This window comes from Zeus faber (genome assembly GCF_960531495.2).
Source record: "Zeus faber genome assembly, chromosome: 3".
Lineage (NCBI taxonomy): Eukaryota > Metazoa > Chordata > Actinopteri > Zeiformes > Zeidae > Zeus > Zeus faber.
Window position 1 is genome coordinate 4,619,295 of NC_137190.1, and position 18,412 is coordinate 4,637,706.

At 46.6% G+C, this 18,412-nt stretch overlaps 1 protein-coding gene across 1 annotated transcript in view; it reads left to right on the forward strand.

Moving 5' to 3' along the window:
- The window catches only part of prmt3 (protein arginine methyltransferase 3), a 45,460-nt gene extending 27,663 nt beyond the window's left edge, over positions 1-17,797 (forward strand). The window contains exons 12-16 of the mRNA XM_079997867.1: positions 16-203; positions 1,151-1,237; positions 8,158-8,208; positions 9,188-9,275; positions 17,491-17,797. Coding sequence (XP_079853993.1) covers positions 16-203; positions 1,151-1,237; positions 8,158-8,208; positions 9,188-9,275; positions 17,491-17,600 — 524 coding nt within the window. The 3' untranslated portion in view covers positions 17,601-17,797. The remainder of the gene's footprint in view (positions 1-15; positions 204-1,150; positions 1,238-8,157; positions 8,209-9,187; positions 9,276-17,490) is intronic.
- The last annotated feature ends 615 nt before the right edge of the window (positions 17,798-18,412 follow it).

The window sequence follows — 18,412 nt, forward strand, 5'->3', positions numbered from 1 at the left end:
CGGTTCTCTCCTCAGTCTACCCAGACCTTTGTAACATCAGCCTGGCCGCCCTCGGAGATGCACAGAGGCACCGGGACCGCATTGCATTCTGGGACGATGTTTATGGCTTTAACATGGCATGCATGAAGAAGGCTGTGCTGCCAGAGGCTGATGTGGAGGCTGTCAACGCAGACACGCTCATCTCTGAGGCCGCAGTCATACAGGTACACGCATGGGCACGTGTGTACAGAGTTGCAGGGACAGGGATTTTCTGGGAAATGGGGAAAAATAAAACTTGGACTGTAGTGAGAGAGGGGAGGAAGCGATGGGGCCCTGGAGGTAAGTAGGTGTGTTTGTTTGGCCCTGGGGTGGCGATGTAGAGCTGTGTGATTGATCTGTCCAATCCTTAGTTAAGTTCCTCTTAAGGAAACTTCATTACTCTCATCCCCCTGTGGATAGTGTTTTCAGCTTTCCTTTTTTTCGCAGACTGAACGTAAGGCCCTCGTTGAGCAGATAGATAAAACACACACAGAAGCACGCAGCCCCTTCCGTATGGTGTCCCTGTGGGGTCCTATAGACCAATGTGCGCAGCATGTTCTCCACCCATCTCTAGGTGTGATGAATGAGGGGTGCGTGTGATATAATGGAATTTGAATTCCTCTAATCGATAGCTTCTGCCCTCCAGTGAAAAATAGTCAGCTACTCTGCCCAAATTACACGCACTCTCATATATTGCCTCGCTTTGATACGATCCAATAACATTCCATTAAAGCTGGCCGCTATTCCGTAAAATTGAGAGCCCTCTCATGGAATTGTGAATTTTCACAAAACAGATCAGGTTTTTCCTCCACAGTAAGACTAGGCGCTGCGGTGAGGAATGTTAAATATTTAACCTTCACAAACAGACTTCTAAGTACACAGCCAGTTGGGTGGACCAGGGTTAGTTTGGTGAAGTAAATGAGGCAAACTGTCAATTAAACTTTAATTCTCTGAAACCTACGTTAGGGAGCGTTGCATACTTGTTGCCAATTGGTTTAATTCCTCTGTTATTTGATCACAGTTCAACTTGTCTTCTTGCTTAGCATTTGTGACGGTTATAAGAATACATGTTTCTATTCATCGATTTGCCCCCTTGTCCTCTTTTTTTTTTTTTTTTTTTGTGACTCAACAGACAATTGATTGTAACAGAGTGTGTCTCTCTGAGCTGGAATTTGCATCGGACTTCTGCATAAAGATAACAGAAACCACTGACTGCACGGTAGGTCATAAGCGGACACAATTCTGTCTTTATTTATCTCATCTCTTTCTCTCCCTCCCCAGCTCTCGCTCCTATACACCAATTGAAACCAATTTCTGCCATCACAATCCATTTCTTAACAAATTAAGTGAATATTTTTTACATTATACTGGTTTTAATTTGACTGCACTCCACTGGTGGTGTTAAGAATGCCAAATTGCTTTGACTCACTTTTATGGACTCAAATTAATAATTTCCATACACTAATGGTTTTCAAACCAGCCCAACCTTGAGTAATTATGACGTTTATGGGTGTTTTCAACAACAGCACCTACTAAAAGAAAAGGCCGTTTTATCGTCAGTGAGTGGTCAGTCACCCGCTTCAATGCATTGCAGATGCTTTATGAGTCTATTTGGTGAGTTTGCTGGCAGCCAGCCGGCATTGTCTGAGGTGCATTTCTCAACGTGCGCCTCGCAGTGACCTGCGGACCAAAGAATAGCCTGGCTACGGCGGGTCCACCGCTGGGCTTCTCCACGAGAAGTGAGCCACTGGATTCTTTTCTTCTGCTGCAATGCTACGGTGTCCCCCTTGTTTGAGTTTAATGGAGAATCAATAGCTAGTTATTATCTACCCTGCGCTCCCTGGGCTGGGCCTGTGGATTTAATGGGATTTGTAAACATCCTCTCATTTTTCCTGCCACCCTGACCCCATAATTGAAAAGTTCCCATGTCTATTTCTAGGAGGGTGTAGTCTAGTGATTTTAGAACGCTAGAGCAGTGAGACATGGCCCTACAGATGATCGCGGTGTGATTTTTATTCCGATTTTTCATGTTTTATTTTCATCTTAACGTTTTTACGTTTTTTAACATCCAGCCTACCTGGCTGTTGGCACCTAGATTCATTATTGACCTGGAGGAGCAGCGCAACGCTTCCACGACTAGAGATACCCATCTGTAGTGGGTATTGGCGGCGTCTCCCTAACAGTAGTTAATTTTGCGGCTGTGCGAGGGCTAAACGGCTCCCAGACCAAAGCTTGGAGAGGACTGAGCCGAGTGGGCTGCGCCGCCCGTCCAGTGATGGAGCGCCTGCTTTTGTTCTCCTGTCGACAGTCCATTCATCAGCTCAGCCTGCCTAACCTTGCATTAAATGAACAGCACAACCCCTGCGTCTGCGCCAGTCCCCACACAAGACAAATACCCCCCTCTTTTTCTCTCCCTTTCTCTCTCTCTTCATCACACTCCCTCTTTTTTCGCCTCCTATTTTGTGTCTCCTGTGTTGTTCTCATTGCATACACCAGTGTCGACTGCACTCGTGGAGCCTGGTTTACCCCCGTTCTAAACTTGTATGAAAGTTTGATGTGAAATGCTCTCGGGTCATATTCAATTCAGCCGTACTCGCCATAGCTACACACTCAGCTCAGCTGTGCCTCGTGATCCATCACACTGAGGTGTAGGGCAGAGAGAACACATATCCAGCGTTCTCCCCAAAAAGCCTCAAAGCGGCTGCAGAGAAAAAGAGTTTCCGTCCGTAATTAATTTTAACACCACCACTCAGGTCGGTTCTGGATGCTTGGGAAGAATTCTCCTCAGTAATTCATCTCTTCTCCCTTCCGTCAAACTTTAATTGTAGGGGTGGGTGGAGGCGGTGGCCTTTTGGACTGTCAGGCAGTTCCTTTTCAACTTCAGAGATGGTTTCCTCTGAAGTTGCTAGGAAAGCGCTGCCGTCCGCCATGACTGTGGGTTAACACCTGACTTCTTGTTTCGATCCCATCCTGCCTCCAACGCCCCCTCGCTGGTTCCCAGCGTGGAGTTTCTACCTTTTTTTAGGTTGACAGGGCTCGACACTTAACTTTCAAAAGTGGTTGCCAGGCTGGAAACCAGGCATCAGCTTTTGGTTGCCTAAACTGAAAATATGGTTGCCATTTTTAGTCACTTTATATTCTGAGTAATTACGATACTTAATACTTACTTAATACTTACTTAATACTTAATAATGAAATTGTGTCATAAAATACTTTTTAAAAGCTTTATCACAGCAACTGTACAAAATTCTTTGTAGTTTGTGTTTTATTTGCTACTTTACAGAATTTGAATCTTTAGAGGGGAAAAAACACAAGTCAAGACAGACAAGCGCTGTGATAACACCAACTTGGCCTGATCACACTCAGCCTGCGTCTCTGTCTCTCACTTACACCCACCCGACAGTAAATGTCCACCACACAGACAATAAGAATCTCAACAGTTCTGTTTGGCACACTTTTAATTTCTCTGACTGTGTGGAAATCTGATGTTTTCACTTCACAGACGACAGACAAAGGCATTAACACATGAACATGGTGCCTGTGCTCACCGGTGCGCACGTGAGTAAATGCACGTGCAGTGTTTTGGTTCAGACTGTTACGACAATATATAAAAATCACTAATGAAACAAATTTATTTATCTTGGGGTCCACTGGATGCTGTCCTTATTTTTTATGTTAAAAATGGGTTGCCAAAGGGGGCAACCAGAGGCCACGAAATGGTTGCCAATTGACTCAATCTGGTTGCCGAGGGTACACCCTCACTTCCCTCCCATGATGGGAAAACCTGGACCTGTTAACATCCAGAGCATCTGGATCTCTAAGGCAGTGTTTTTCAATGTTTCAGTGATCCCGATGATCCAGCTCACTGAAAAGAGACGGCTCTTATGGCTCCCAAGCATTTATTTTATCTATGAAATTGTATGAAATAATTAGTTTATATTTATTCCAATACAAAAAAAATATTTATAGTGATTTAATGTGACTGGACTCAAAGTTACTTATTGACAAACAACTGTTTTTCTTTACAAATCAAGACTCAATAGTCTAACATGGCATAGCCGTCAGTGCTGAAGAAAAATACATCTGTTTCAATCGAATCGTGACCTTAAAATCCAAAGTCAAATCGAATGGTGTATTTGGAGAATCGGGACGGCCCTAGGATCTGGGGACCCCCAGGGGTCAAGGGTTTCCAGGGGGTCACCAGCAGAATGATTAATAGTTATACTTGAGACTGAAGAATGTATAATATTTACTGTTTTGATCATAGTTTCACTCTTATCTCCATAACTATTGTTTCGATGGGTATGGAAGTTTGGACTAAATCATATCCCAAAAAAAGAAACCTTCTCAGATTAGATCCCAGGCAAGATCGTATCAAATGGGGTCTGTGGCCTGATGCGTAAAGAAACATTTCAGGGTCCTTGATTTGGAAAACGGTTGAGGATCACGGTTCAAGGCTGTGTGTGTTTGGCTGAGGACGCGGCATTGAGCAGCGGCACATAGAGGTGTGCTAATGCTGAAGCTAATGCTATCGCCGGTGCCGTGGCGGAGAGCAGCCGCAGGGTGACCGGGCTGGGGGGGTGAGGGTGGGGGAGAGGTGTAGGGGGGTGGATTCACAGCAGCCCCTGCGTGCGAGGTGGTCGAGCTTGACGCCTCCACGCCTGGACAAACCCCATCAAAAGCGCATTAGCCCCCCCCCACCCCCCCCTCCAGTGCTACCCCCACCCCATCACCACCACCACCACCACCCCCGCCCCTTCCACCACTCCCCCGCCTCCCTCCCCTCGCCGCTGTATAATAGTATCTGGCCGAGCCACGCGGCACGCTGACACACGGCCAGGCGAGAGGGGCGCGATGATGAATTGCTCCCTGTTGGTGTTATCCATGATGATAATTATTAATCCCCCCTCCTCACAACCCCACCCCCCCACCTCACCAACCCCCCACCCCCGCCCGTTCTCTTTCCCGGGGAACAGGGGCTGGTGCCGCAGCGTTCCGGGCGCCTCCTCTGTGGGCTGTCAGGAAGCCCGCTGTCATCACTTATCGTAGGCGGAGCCCGGGCCCAAGGCTAAACGCTGATGAAAATAAAAAGCGCTCATTTGATTTGTTCCATTTTCGCCTCGTGCGTGCACATTTCCGTCTTTTAAGTTTGCGCACGCACGCACACACACACTCCTCCTCCTCCGCCCTCTGATGTGATCGCGCAGCGTTGCTGACGTCCTGAGCCTCCGTTTGGTCACAGCTTTTAGGTTGTTTTGCCCGTTTTTGTAGGATTGTTTGAGGCTCTTAAGAGCTCACGTGTTCAACACGGGATGAGTGGGTTGCGTGTTTAAATTCAGACGCAAAGGTTGGTTATCACACTTCCATTGATGCCGTCGGAACACTCAGGAGGATTCTGAAAGTGTTTGGAATTCAGAAGAGAGATATTGTATTGTATGTGTTGACGTAATTGATGTAATGTTCGATTTTAAAACTCTTACAATTGTTGAAGTCAACAAATTCTTCCTCTCACCTTTCATATCCAAACAGATCAATCGTATTGTTTTAATGTAATGTACGGTGATAGGAGTTTGAACCACTTATTTAAAAAAATAAAATAAATTACGAAATACACGATGAAACTGTGCACATGTGCGTATCAGAAGTAACTTTTTTTTTTGTCTGTGTTAATCGCCCCATCTCACTGCGGTGGGAAAGTTACACAACGCAGAGGTGACAATCAATCTCGCTTACGAGGCATTGTCATCGCCGTGGCAAGACGCGGCTGATCTCTGCGTCTCTGGCGGAGGGAGGGGAATGCGATCTGCCTGCCGAGTAATTATGGCTAATTTCCTAATTACCTCGGCACCGGGCGTCCTGTAGCGTTCATTAAAAGCCATAATTGCATTGGCTTGACATGCTCTTTTATCCACTTTGGGTCCTTTTCTGCGGGTTTCGCTGTGCGCCAGCCAAGCTGCCCCGGCCTGTCTGAGTCGATAAAGGGTGATTGCAGCCCGGGTGTGAGGAGTCTGTTAAACATGGGATCAATGACGGGCCCGTAATTTTGAAGTATGAAGGCTTGTGTGTGTGTGCGTGGGCATTTGTGACTGTTGGTATAAATCACTGTGAAAATATACTATGACACTATGAACAAAAATGTATTCCAGGCACTTTCTAAAAGGCTTTGTGCCGCTTAACGAGGAACAACACAACTTTAACGTCGGCCAAAATCTGTGAAATTGTACCCAAATGTTGCGCATCATGGGTTCCTGCCATCGATAAATAGAAAATAGAACTCCAGTAGATATATATATATTTTTTAATCAACTAATTTAGACCGAAAATGCCCAAAATAGGGACCTTTACGTGGCTGATTGAGCCGGCATTGCACAAAAATATTTCAAAGTGATGAAACAAAAAAATCTAAAAATCTTCCCGGATTTAACATCAAACACACACATTCTCTCCCCCTCCGCCTCCCTCTCCTCCGCTGTGTTCCATCTCTCAGCCGTTACCGCCACCCGCTCCCCGTCCTTTCTTTTTCTCGCTCCCTCGCATTGATTGTGCTCTTCTTTGTCTGCATGAGCCGGCCTCCTCGTTGTCAGCTGCGTCAGGATTAAAAGCTATTAGTTCTGCATCATTGCCACTACAAGTGCGCTCCTGAGATTGATAGAGTGTGCCTCCCTTCCTCTGTTGGGGGGATGAAATGGGAGGGAAACAGGCCACGGGCTGGTTTTTACCTCACAAATCTGACGGTGGTCACCTCCGGGCATTCCGTCCTTTGTTTTTTCCTGTAGTTTGTATAGGTGGGAGAATTACTTTTCCATTTAGATGCATTTATTGGGTCAGCCCTCCCCCCTCTCTCTCCTTTCTTTCTGCCAGAACTGAATGTATTTACATGCAGCCTGAACCGCAGACCCACAGCTGACTCACACCTACCCAGAGTCCAGGGTTTTATGAGAATCCATTTGTTTATATACGGACAACAGAGGGGGGAAAATAGCGTCAACAAGCGCTTTTTCTTTTTAGCATTTTATAGGATTAAAGTGGAAATCCATGAGGTTGTCTGTGTTGGGTGGATTACACTCTAAGTCCCAGTGTTTCATTCAAAACATTTGGCTTTACCCTCATCTTTGCTCAAGACATTAAATACATTTTTTCCAAAGTTTTCCTTCTTCTGTTCAGTTGCTTGTTTTTTTTCTTGCTGGCTTGAGGTGATGGGGATATTTCTCTCTTTTCTGTGAACGTTCCTTCCGTCCATAGCCACACAACCAGCTACGCTGTGTTATCTAATGCACTGCGACTGCTTCTTACTTCTCGTGCGCCATCTTTTGCATTCTTGCCGAGAAAGGCGGACCACGCCACCTAATATGAAACAGCGTATAGAGAAGATGCAGAATGCAAATACTTTGAGTGGCTGTTTCCAATAAAGTGCACGTTAAAATCATGCAAATACAGCACTTTTTAAACAATGTACAATGTTAGGGTTGGATAACACTGGCATGCTGATGGTCGTTAGCACAGATTACAGATTTAGTGCTAAATTCTTCGGACTCAGAACCCACTCGCTTTTCCTTCCCACCCCCAAGTGTTTCTGTCACTGCTGTGGGTCTTGTCCCCTAAAAGAGCAACATAAGCTAATTTGGTGTCGCCAGGCGGTTTCATATGTCAGCAATAAAAAACACACCATTTATTTATTTCGCCTGGTGACAAGTCGCCTGGGCGTGGGCAGAAGTGGCACAGGGGACCGGGTGGCGGTTTGAGGAACAGAGGGGTTTTGGAGTTACCGGAGGGGTAAAATTAGGGTGCTGTGGATAGATATGGACTGATTCTCACACACACACACACACACACACACACACACACACACACACACACACACACACAGGCAGTAGGATTTTTAACAATTAAGGCAAACAATTTTACACTGATATTTAAAAAATGTAATTTAACAGTAATTTGTGCAATATACCTTCACATACCGAGCCCACCTCCATGTTCCTGCAGAAGGCCGTCCTACTTTTCTCACGTTCCATATGTAACATGCTAAGCACGGCACGCCTCCTCTGGCTTCCCGTGTGTCGCCCTGTGCACTACGGCAAACAAATAAGTGTTTATTGTTCTGTCACATTCTAACATGCCGCTCATATTTCATTCCAGGCAATTGTGGGCTACTTTGACATTTTCTTCGACAAAGGCTGCCGCAACAAGGTAAGCAGCGCAGGCGGAAAACGGCCGACCCATTTAACAGAAACTCAATTACGTTCACGCTTTAGCGTTTCCCTCCTCCCCGAGGCGCGGGCCGGCCATCGACGCACGGTCCTCCCTGACTGCTGATGTAAGCACTTACCTCTCATAGCCGGCCACTCGGAACAGGCGGTGTCGAGCTCCGTGGCCGACACGGAACACGCAGCGTCTTTTTTAATTGCTCTTCCACCGTACTCTACCTGAGAGTCGTGGCGGTCTGGATACCCTGCTCGGAAAGGCCGAGAGTGTCCGCTCATTTGCATTATCGACAAGATCTGATGGAAACGGGAAAGTAACAATAGCCATGCGATAGAAGGAATGCTGCAGCCTGAGTCTTGGGTGATCAGTAACTATGACTCCTTTCAGCAGCAAGATTGTTTTTTTACGACTTGACATTTGTCCACGCTGGACCGAGCCGAGGGCTTAACCAACCAAAGCCCCGTCCGGAAGAATGAATCCCCAGCAGTGCAGTTTCGTTCCCTTCACTTTAAACCTTGACTTGCTTTAAATTAGTATTTCTATTTCCTTTCCTAGAAATTTGAAGAAAATCAAAATGTGTAGATTTTTTTGAGAGCTCTTGCCTTGCTTCTCTGTTGACTATAAATAATGCTATTTTGATCGTGCTAATGCTCCACAAAGGCTTTTACTTCGAGGTGGAAAAACAAAACCGTCAAAATAATTAGGTCCTGTATAGTTTATCAGTTTATTGTGGGTTGCCACCAACATCTGCTGTTTTTTAAAGGACATTCAATGGTGTAACAAAATCTGATGTGCAAAATGAGTTTTTTAAATTAAAAAAAATAATAATTTGAGTGTGAATGGTTAGGATTTTCTTAAAACACTAAACTTCCGTGCATTCACGACGATTGTTCAGCATGAAGAGTAAATGTCAGTGCCTCCTCATATTGGAAATAAGTATTGAAATGAGTGTTTCCGTCTTTAGGTGATGTTCTCCACGAGTCCTCGGGCCACCAAGACGCACTGGAAGCAGACCGTCTTCCTGCTGGAGAGTCCACTTCCTGTCCAGGCCGGTCAGTGGAACCACATGACGCAATCTGCCTAGCAACACCTCAACACACCACACACGCCAACACTGTTGGAGGTCGAGGCCTTGTCACACAAAATCCGCAAAGCGTGGAAACCCCCGATTCGACTTGATTTCTGTCTCGCTTGTGTCTGTTAAAAAATCTGACTGACCAACATGAGAACTGTGTTTTTTCACATGACCTGTACACATGGCCACGTGACGCCAGTCCTGTCTTTGGTAACGTGAACAAACCGAACAAACCGTCCGATGAGCTCATCGGTTCAGCGTCTGAGCGTTGCCTTTTAAGACGCGGGGGCGCTCGACTGCAGCAGTCCCTGGATCTCTCCAAGTGACATCCTGAGATAGGTTTTGTATATTTTTATTAAGAATAAGATGAACGCAGTGCCGTCTTTTCACTCCGCTGCAAATGAGATTCGGTGCAACTCCTTCAACTCTGCTGCTGCTCGACAACTGCGTGTTTTGTTTTTTACTCTGCTGGGATCGGTGCGAATCAATTTGGTGTGAAGGATCATTCTTCGCAAAAACTGCATCTGTTTATTTTTCCTCCGGATTTTGTGTTGTAAAATCCTGTCGGTCCCTGTTGCTGTAGCCGCGTGCCGGCTTTCACGCAGGCAGACTTAGCATGTTTGTTGTCACATCTCCTTCCCCCATGGGAATGTTAGCGCCGCATCGTGGCTCCTCCCTCGCCAGACAGTCAATCCGTCTGTGGCAGATATGTAGCTCGAGTGGTTGACACCAGTTATCTGTCAGAGGACGGAGACGGAGAGGGATCAAAACAGATCTCCGTCAGCCATCGGAAGACAGCGTGTAAAACTTCATCTGATAACCCCTGGCAGGCCCGGCTGCGCTGAGTCGTGACACTTTACGAGATCCGCGCCGGGCTTTATAAGTGGGCAATGAAATCGGCAATGAATCGGTGCAGCAGCGGAATTCCGGAGTGACGAGCTAACGCGGGGGCTTTCGGATGCTAACGCCGGAGGGTTCAACGTGTTTCCAGGTAAATACAGGACGTGAGGCTGTTTATATTATTAGTGGCCCCGGTGCGCGATCCACTGTAAGTTATCTGTTAGTTGTCCTGTAAACGGTGTTGTCAGACCGTTACTGATGACGTGCGCTGCGGCAACAGACAGGGGTTTGTCCGCACTATCGTAATGGTTATCACGGATGTGTCCAGTGATGTGGGGATGGATGGACCTGGAGGCGGAGACTGGGGGGGGGGGGGGGGGCTCTCCACTGGTTGGCCAGATATCAGATACAACCAACTGTAATAAATGACCAGGACGCAGAGGAAGGGGGAGGTGCAGGACGTCCGGCGTTCCTCTGCCCTCGGCTGGGGGCGAGGACGCCGCCCCGCTATCGCTGGCTCGTCAGCCGGAGGGTCAGATAAAGAGATGAGGCCGTCCACACAGAGCACAGCGGTACAGTGGAGTACGAGGTCGTGCACAGGGGCGTGTGCCTGTCTACATGCACATATGTCAGTCTGTCCATGACGGCACAAACGTGGGAATTAGGGTTCCCGCGGTTACCAGTGTTACATGGTGTTTGGGCCTACACCGATTACGTTACTTGCCCAACAACCCACCAGTGTTTTACAATTTTTTTAATATATAGAAATAAAACCCATTTAGTTCATTTTCACTTATCAGTGCCCACATACACCAAATAACAACACTCTTAATTTGTAAAATACTAAGCGTGTTATCAACACTTAAGAGTATTGATAACACTTTCTGAACGAAACAAGCGTGACGATATGTTGCCTTGGTGATCAACAAAGAATAAAATATATAAAACTTAATTATTTAGAGTCTGTTCTTATATGTAAGAATTCATACAAGTAATAACCTGGAGCTGCAACTCCGGTGCAATCACCGGACCAACCGTGCAACCAAACAGCCTCCATGCTTTTTATAACTTGGAAAAACAACTCTAATATCAATCCACGTTTTTTATTAAAACCATTAGGTACGATGTTCCAGAGAATACTGCTTCTCACGGGTTCTGCACCCGGAGTTTTGTGCAGTAGAGTCTACAGATATTAAGCACCACCAACTTGAAAATGTCAGATTTTACCGGTAACACCAGTGTTGTCATGGGTTTATTAACCGGTGGGGAAAAACTGCTCACTGTGGCAACCCCAGTGGGTGTTTATGTAAATAACTCAAATTTTGTTTGCTCACCGTTGTCAATTCTCTCTCTCTCTCTCACACACACACACACACACACACACACACACACACACACACACACACACACACACACACAGAAACACCCACTCCCACATATACCCACGTGTACACATACACACGTGCACATGCCCGTAGCTCTGCAGGCAAATGGATGCGGACTCACTCGAGTGCTTTCTGTGTTTGGCTCTCGCCTGCTTTTCTGTCTCAGTGAAACTTGAGTTTGCCCGATGGAGAGCGGCACGAGCTGCGTTCACACAGTCATCACTCACAAGGATAAAGCTGCTGCTACACGCACAGGCAGAAATTAGGTCTGCAGCTCTCACCACGATGAAAATTTGTCCTTTCTAACCCTATTTTTAATGAATTGAGAGTTATTTGCAGAGAATCGCTGTTCTGATTTTTCTTTCCTGGCCTCACCACAAACAGACCTTTCCACCAACATAGTGACATTTTTTTTCATGTTGTTTATTATTTGTGTGTGTGTGTGTGTGTGTGTGTGTGTGTGTGTGTGTGTGTGTGTGTGTGTGTGTGTGTGTGTGTGTGTGTGTGTGTGTGTGTGTGTGTGTGTGTGTTGGAAGGCAATAGGCTGACGTGGCTCCTAAGAGTGTTTTTTAATCTTTACGTAAAAACCTGGATGTTACTTCAAACCTCAGGACACCAATTCATCCATTTCAGTGCATTTATAGACTTAATAATCTGCTGATTACATGAACATATTAACAAAGCTTCTTCATCGTTATCAATGATGATATTTATAGACCAATGAGCATGCTGTCAAACCAGGCATCAGCAGCGTATTTGCTTTTATTGGAGCGATGGGTTTAGCACAGCATGGCTCCACCCGTCTCGTGAGGTCTTTACAGTGGCCATCACAGGAGGGAGTGGCCTTTCGGCGCGAGCCTTTGGTTTGAATCCGTGCCTTGACAGACAACACCTTCAGCCAATCAGAATAACGAAACACGTGGCGCCATCACCGCGCTCCGCGTGAACACAACCTACCTCAGAGATTACCCCTTTTTTTTTTTTTTTTTTTTTTTACTTTATTTGAAAACATCACAAAAGTATGGATATACAAATCCAATGGTGATATAACATTTGAAAGATCAGGAAAAGTTACAAAACAAACAGTAGCCATGCAGTTTGCTGTCAGAGATGATCTCGGTATATCCACTCGCCAACATTGGCTGGCAGCTTCCTTGTCGTATATCGGAGTCGCTGCGACACCAATCTGCACGGCAGTGATCCCAAGCTTTGAAGCCCGGTGCATCCAGTCCACCATGAGAATGATGAGTGGCGAAATACCAATGGAAAGAGGATTCTTGTTCAGGAACATCTTCTTCGTCACCAACGGGGCAAACTGATAAATCTAGCTCTTTCCGAATCCAGGCGGTAGACCAGGGAGAACGTGTTTTCCTCTCATAAAAACAGTCCACACTTTTGTCCTTGTTTTATTGCTGTTATAACATCTATCTCTGCTAAAACTGGTGCCATGGCTGCATCGGCACGATCGTGGTCGGGAGCCGCCTGAACTGCATCATCAACTAACATCAATTATCCAGCAACAACGGCAGCCTCCGATTGGTCCGGCACACGGCTGGACGGGCTGAGAGGTACCACTGTGGCCCGACCCCAAGGTCTGGCTCTCAGCAAACTAGGTTTAATGTGCCACTGGCGTACAATAATACACAGGGTGTACACTGGTTTAATCCGTTGTGCTGATAAGTATTGAGTCATTTCACAGAGATCATGGGAGAAAGACGGCTTTGGGGAGTACACAAATATGTTTGCGGCTCTCTCGTACACCTGAATCAAATGCAAAATCCAGGGACTCGAGTGTAAAGAAATAAGGAGATGTTTTGTGGATGAGGCCCAGGTTGTTTTAACCAGAGGGAGACAGCATTTTTAGAGTTGATTTCACCCATTATTTGCGGAAAATTCACCCACAACCTGGCAGTCGCCGAAAAACATGGGCACGATTGTAGTACATAATTGCTGCGGTCAGCTGAATCCATTCCTTCAATACTGGATCAATTTTAAAGATTATGATGGAAACCCCCATTGATCAAACAGTAAGGCTTCAGAGTTATCCTTCAAAGAGGTGGTGTTGAACATGAGGAGTTAAGAGGAAAATGAAAAGAGGAGGAAGTGAAGGCAGATTATTGATGTACCTGCTTCACCTCACTGCCCTGACAGTCCCACTGGGCCTGCAGGGGCATTATACCAGAGATGGAGTTTTTAAACAGCATTCGTGGTCTGCGTACGGCTGCCCGACTAGCAACACACACACCTTATATATATAATCACACACACGCTGCTCATTTGCCCCCCTCATCTCACATATGCACCCACCTACAGCCAAGCATTCCTCTCCCTCTCTCTCTCTGATTGGGGAAGAAAATAAAACTTTCTGGAGTCACCTTGAAGATGGCTTCTGCGATAGGCTGTCTCCTCCACATGCTCTCTCCTCCTCCTTGACAGAACTGGCTGACGGAGAAGCCTCCTCCTCCTCCACCTCCCCCGCGCTAGCAATGCAAAGTGTCCGCATCCAGTGCTTTTGTTTCAGGAGACACTGTCTCCGGTGATTTATTGTGGCCGAGACAGAAGCCTATTTGATGTGTTTGTATGTGTGCAGTAATTAACTTTGGGGCTTGGGATTCTGTACAAGGTGCGGTAGAAGGGAGGGGGTAAAAAAACAAAAAAAACCAGCACGCAGCAGCCTGGAACAACACATACGAATGCTTGTTTGGCAGCTTAATAAATTAAACACTGTCATTTGTCATGCTCTGCTGTGTTTGTTTGGCTGGTGTGTCGAGAGAGGAGGCTCCTTCATGGGATGCTCAGCACCCCCCCCCCCCTGCTTATTTGGTAGTCTTTACTCAATATTTGTTCAAGAAAGGAGGTCAAGCTTTGTGCATCAAAGTGCCATTGTGCTCGGCAGGGAGGCAGTGGCCTGATTTGCTGTGCTTTCAACCACTCACAGCGGCCGTAATAAATGGGCGTGTGAGGTTCGCAGACATCCTATTGGTCTGATCACCTCTGCTCCCGCCCTTTGATTTAAATAGATCTCTGTCCGTATGGTAACCATGACACTGGCTGATTTGACTGCCCGACCCCAACCCACCGTCCTACCCGTCCCTCCCATCACCAGCTCCTCCCACAGTGCCCTGCCCATCTTCCCTCTTGAACTCTGAAGGTCCTTGGGGTGTCCAGAGCAATGGCCCCGCTAATGCCGTCTGTGTCAGGCTGTAACTCAGTGGCTGACTGGCTTTCTGTCCGCGGACAGGTGCAGGATCTACTGCCCATCAACTCCCTGAAACTCCCCGTTCTCCTTTTACAGAGATGGAGTGAGTAGTAGAAAGGGGTGGAAAGGAGGGAATATGAGGGGTAAATTGGGACACAAGATTGAAATGCTTCCAGGAGCATCATTCCATTCCATTTACCGGCAGGTTGTATCCGCTGGGTAAGTGCAGTATTGCTCAAGACGATACCAAGGTGACAGGAGGCAAAGCCCTGGAACCCTGAGGTTCACCTGTGAATTTAAGGATCTACAGCGTTGTTTACTGTCCACTTTTCCACATCACTCCTTCTGTAAGTGCATTTTCGCGTGATGTTGGACTGTTTGATTGGATTGCCATCAGGACATGTGACCCTTGAACTCACTGGTAACAATGGTAATCCAGAGATTTAAGCTTCTTGCATTGTTGAATTTGCTGTGGAACAACGTATTAGAGCAGCTAAATGGCTCAATGTCAAAAGAAAAATTTAAATTCCACTTTCTGTTGGTGAGAAAGGGGCCTTTTGTTGGAAGTGTAATTTCATGGACAAAGCCGTGTGCTGCTGCAGTAAGCTGAGATGGACGCTTTCTGGACCGTGTGCGGTTAATGGCACTGGCATGTTGATGTACGACATCCCAGTGAAAGCCCCAGCCCCGCTCCCTCCTTCATTTCCACACATGGCTAACACTTCTTTCTCAGCCCCTGATTGGTCCGTTTACCCAGAGCCTCAAGACTCATCTCCGTCGGGAGGAACCGCAGCACGAGCTCTAATTGTAATGTGTCCGAGCGTAGACCTGTTAGTTGGCTGTGTCATTTTAATCTCCCGCTCTTTGTCCCCGTCCCCCACTTCTCGCTTGAAAGGGTGAGCTTTTCAGAAAGTTTTATAAGGGTAAAAGTCTTAAATCCCAAACTGTTTTAATTTTGTCATTTTCACAGAGGGCTACTATGGGTCAAGCAATTGTGCTGTTGACCTTTTTTAGCTCTTTCCCAAACTCCAGCTGGTGCAAAGTGCAGCCTGCCTCTGCTTTCCTTGAGCGCCAATGCACTCACAAAGGGGTTGAGGGGGAAAAAGGCCACTGTTTTTATTCTGTAAATTGTTTAAAAAAAATTTTTTAAAAAATAAATAAAAGTTTCTTTGCCCATTTTCTCTCTGTGTAAAATGAGAGGAGCGGCAGATAAGTCAATACGGGGTTGTCTCCAGCTTCCCCCTCTCCAGTAAACAGCATCCCCTCTTTCAGTCGGTCACCAAATAGAAAAAGGGCCCTAAAAGCACCATGAGCGCAGAGCTACCGCCGCGACTCCCAATCGTCTTTGCCGGCCACTCAGCCCGTTCAGTGGGCTGGTGACTTGAGTGATGGGATGCGGGATCTGTTTGAGGAATCTGGACACAAACCCGTCGCCCCTGGCCTCCGAACCGGCTGAGATTGAAAGCTGCCGGATGAACTCTGAAGGTTTGGGGATCCCGTGTATCGCGGTAGATATGGGTCTTTGTTCTGCGCTGACGCCGTGTGCTGCATGCTGGTGCTGCGTCGCATCTTTTCCGTCAGAAAACTTTAAAAACAGCTTTTGCTCTGCACCTTTCGAGGGCAGGGGGGGGCTGGGATGAGAAACAAATCTGACTTTTGACATCAAAAACATATATTGTCGGTGAAACGTTTTGTTCCCCTATTGTAATGAACAGTGTTCATTTTGTTTTGTTTCGTCCCCTGGGTGCATTTGGGGTGAGGTCAGTGGAAGGGGGTGAGGTTTAGCTGTCAGGTGACATATTTGCTCCTCTCTGATTGGCTGCTGCAGGGAAGAGGTGGATGTTAATGTGTTTTTTTTTTTTTTTTCATTGACGTTTTTGGAGCTGAAAGTCAACAGACCGGGGACATTTATCTTCCAATCCGTTTACAGTTTTACTCAGAAAGACAAACGACAAAGCCAGAGTTTTGTGGGTTTTTATTCAGTTTAATAGAAAGTTGTGGCTTTGCAACACAACGCGCAGCCACGCGTGCGTACTGTACATTTGAATGGACGCCGGCAGCGGAGGCAGCGTCGGCATGGTAACGGCCGTGACGCGACAGCAGTGACGATGGAGGAGAAAGTGCCACAGTCAGCGTTTACTCTCCACGTCGACGTCAGGAGGGAGGGGCGGATGGAGGGGAGGGGAGGCTTGTTTGCCGATTGAGTAAACACCCCCCCCCCCCCCCCCCGCAGGGTTCATCACTGTGATTATGCGTCATAATGATCCACGTCTCCTCCCGGCCTCTTGTTGGGCGGGGGCACCGTGCGTCATCGTACTGTAGATGCACGCGTCTCTCCCCTCCACCTGGGGGCGTGGTCCTCCACGCAGGACGTGCTCACATCTGGCTGGACGCCTCCAACCGTCTCTCACCTCACCGTGCTTCTCCCCCCCCAGCGATGCCGCTCTGCCGTGGGATCAGCTGATCAGCGATGTCCATTATGATGTCCATTATTCATACAAATGTTGTTCAAGTTAATTGGATTTTCCTAAAGCGTTTATTTGGCTTGAAATCAAGACTGAAAAATAAAAATATGCCGTTAAAGGTACTGAGCAGTGTTGGAATGTATATCAACTATTGTTGCTGTATGTTTTCCATTTAGGAGTCTTAATATCAATAATGCCTTTATTTGTTTGTTTGTTATGCTCTGGCCTACAAGGCTTTGTTGGGAGCATTCTTTTTTTTAACTGATTCACCTCTTATGACTTATTTCTCTCCTTGCTCCGTAGGGGAGGAGCTTCGGGGAAAGATCACGGTTCGTAAGAACAAGAAGGATCCTCGCTCCCTGCTGGTGACCTTTGACCTCCGAGACAGGAAGCAGACGTACAGCCTGCAGTGACGTCAGTGGGCAGGCGGCTAACGCAAATGTTTTAGTGGGTTTTTTTTTTTTTGTTTTTGTTTTTTTTTTCCATTTTTTTATTTTTATTTTTTCCACACTTCCACTTTGTTCTGAAAACCAGAGGACAATGAAACGGTATGTAAGGAAGCTCAGACCACAATACGTGCTCCTAAAAACACGATTGATCTCGATGAATTCGTGAGGGACATCAGCTGTCTTTAAGGAGGAGACGGCGGGGGAGCTCTGTTGTTCCAAAATAGTTTTCTGTGCCTCGAAATAAAGACGATAAAGTTGAAGCGTTCTCGTGTGTTTTTGCAACGTGTTCGATGTGCCCACATACAGGACCAATACCCTTCCTGTTATTGGTAAGACCCTGTTTGTACAATGTTTCCAGCTATTTACCTTTCAGGATCCCATGTATTTTGATAAATCTGTCTTTGTTCACCGCTGGCGCTGTGTGCTGCACGTTGTTGTCGCGTTGAGCAAACTTTAAAATCACATTTTAAAGGGGCAGTGGTGGGCGGTCATGACGGGGGCGAGGATGCTGAGCAAATGTCAAAAGGTTTTCATAAAATATTTTTTTTATGTCAAAAATATATAGTTTTATGTCTGAATTGTTTCGGCCACAATTTTGACTTACTTCCCTTCGTTTTTGTTTACTGCCCTCCCTGGTGCAGTCAATGGAAGGGGCGCGGCTTAGCTGTCGGACGACACATTTGCTCCTCTCTGATTGGCTGCTGCCGGGGGAAGGTGGATGTTTTTCGTGTGTGTTTTTTAAAAGTCAACAGACTGGGGACACGTGTTTTCCAAAC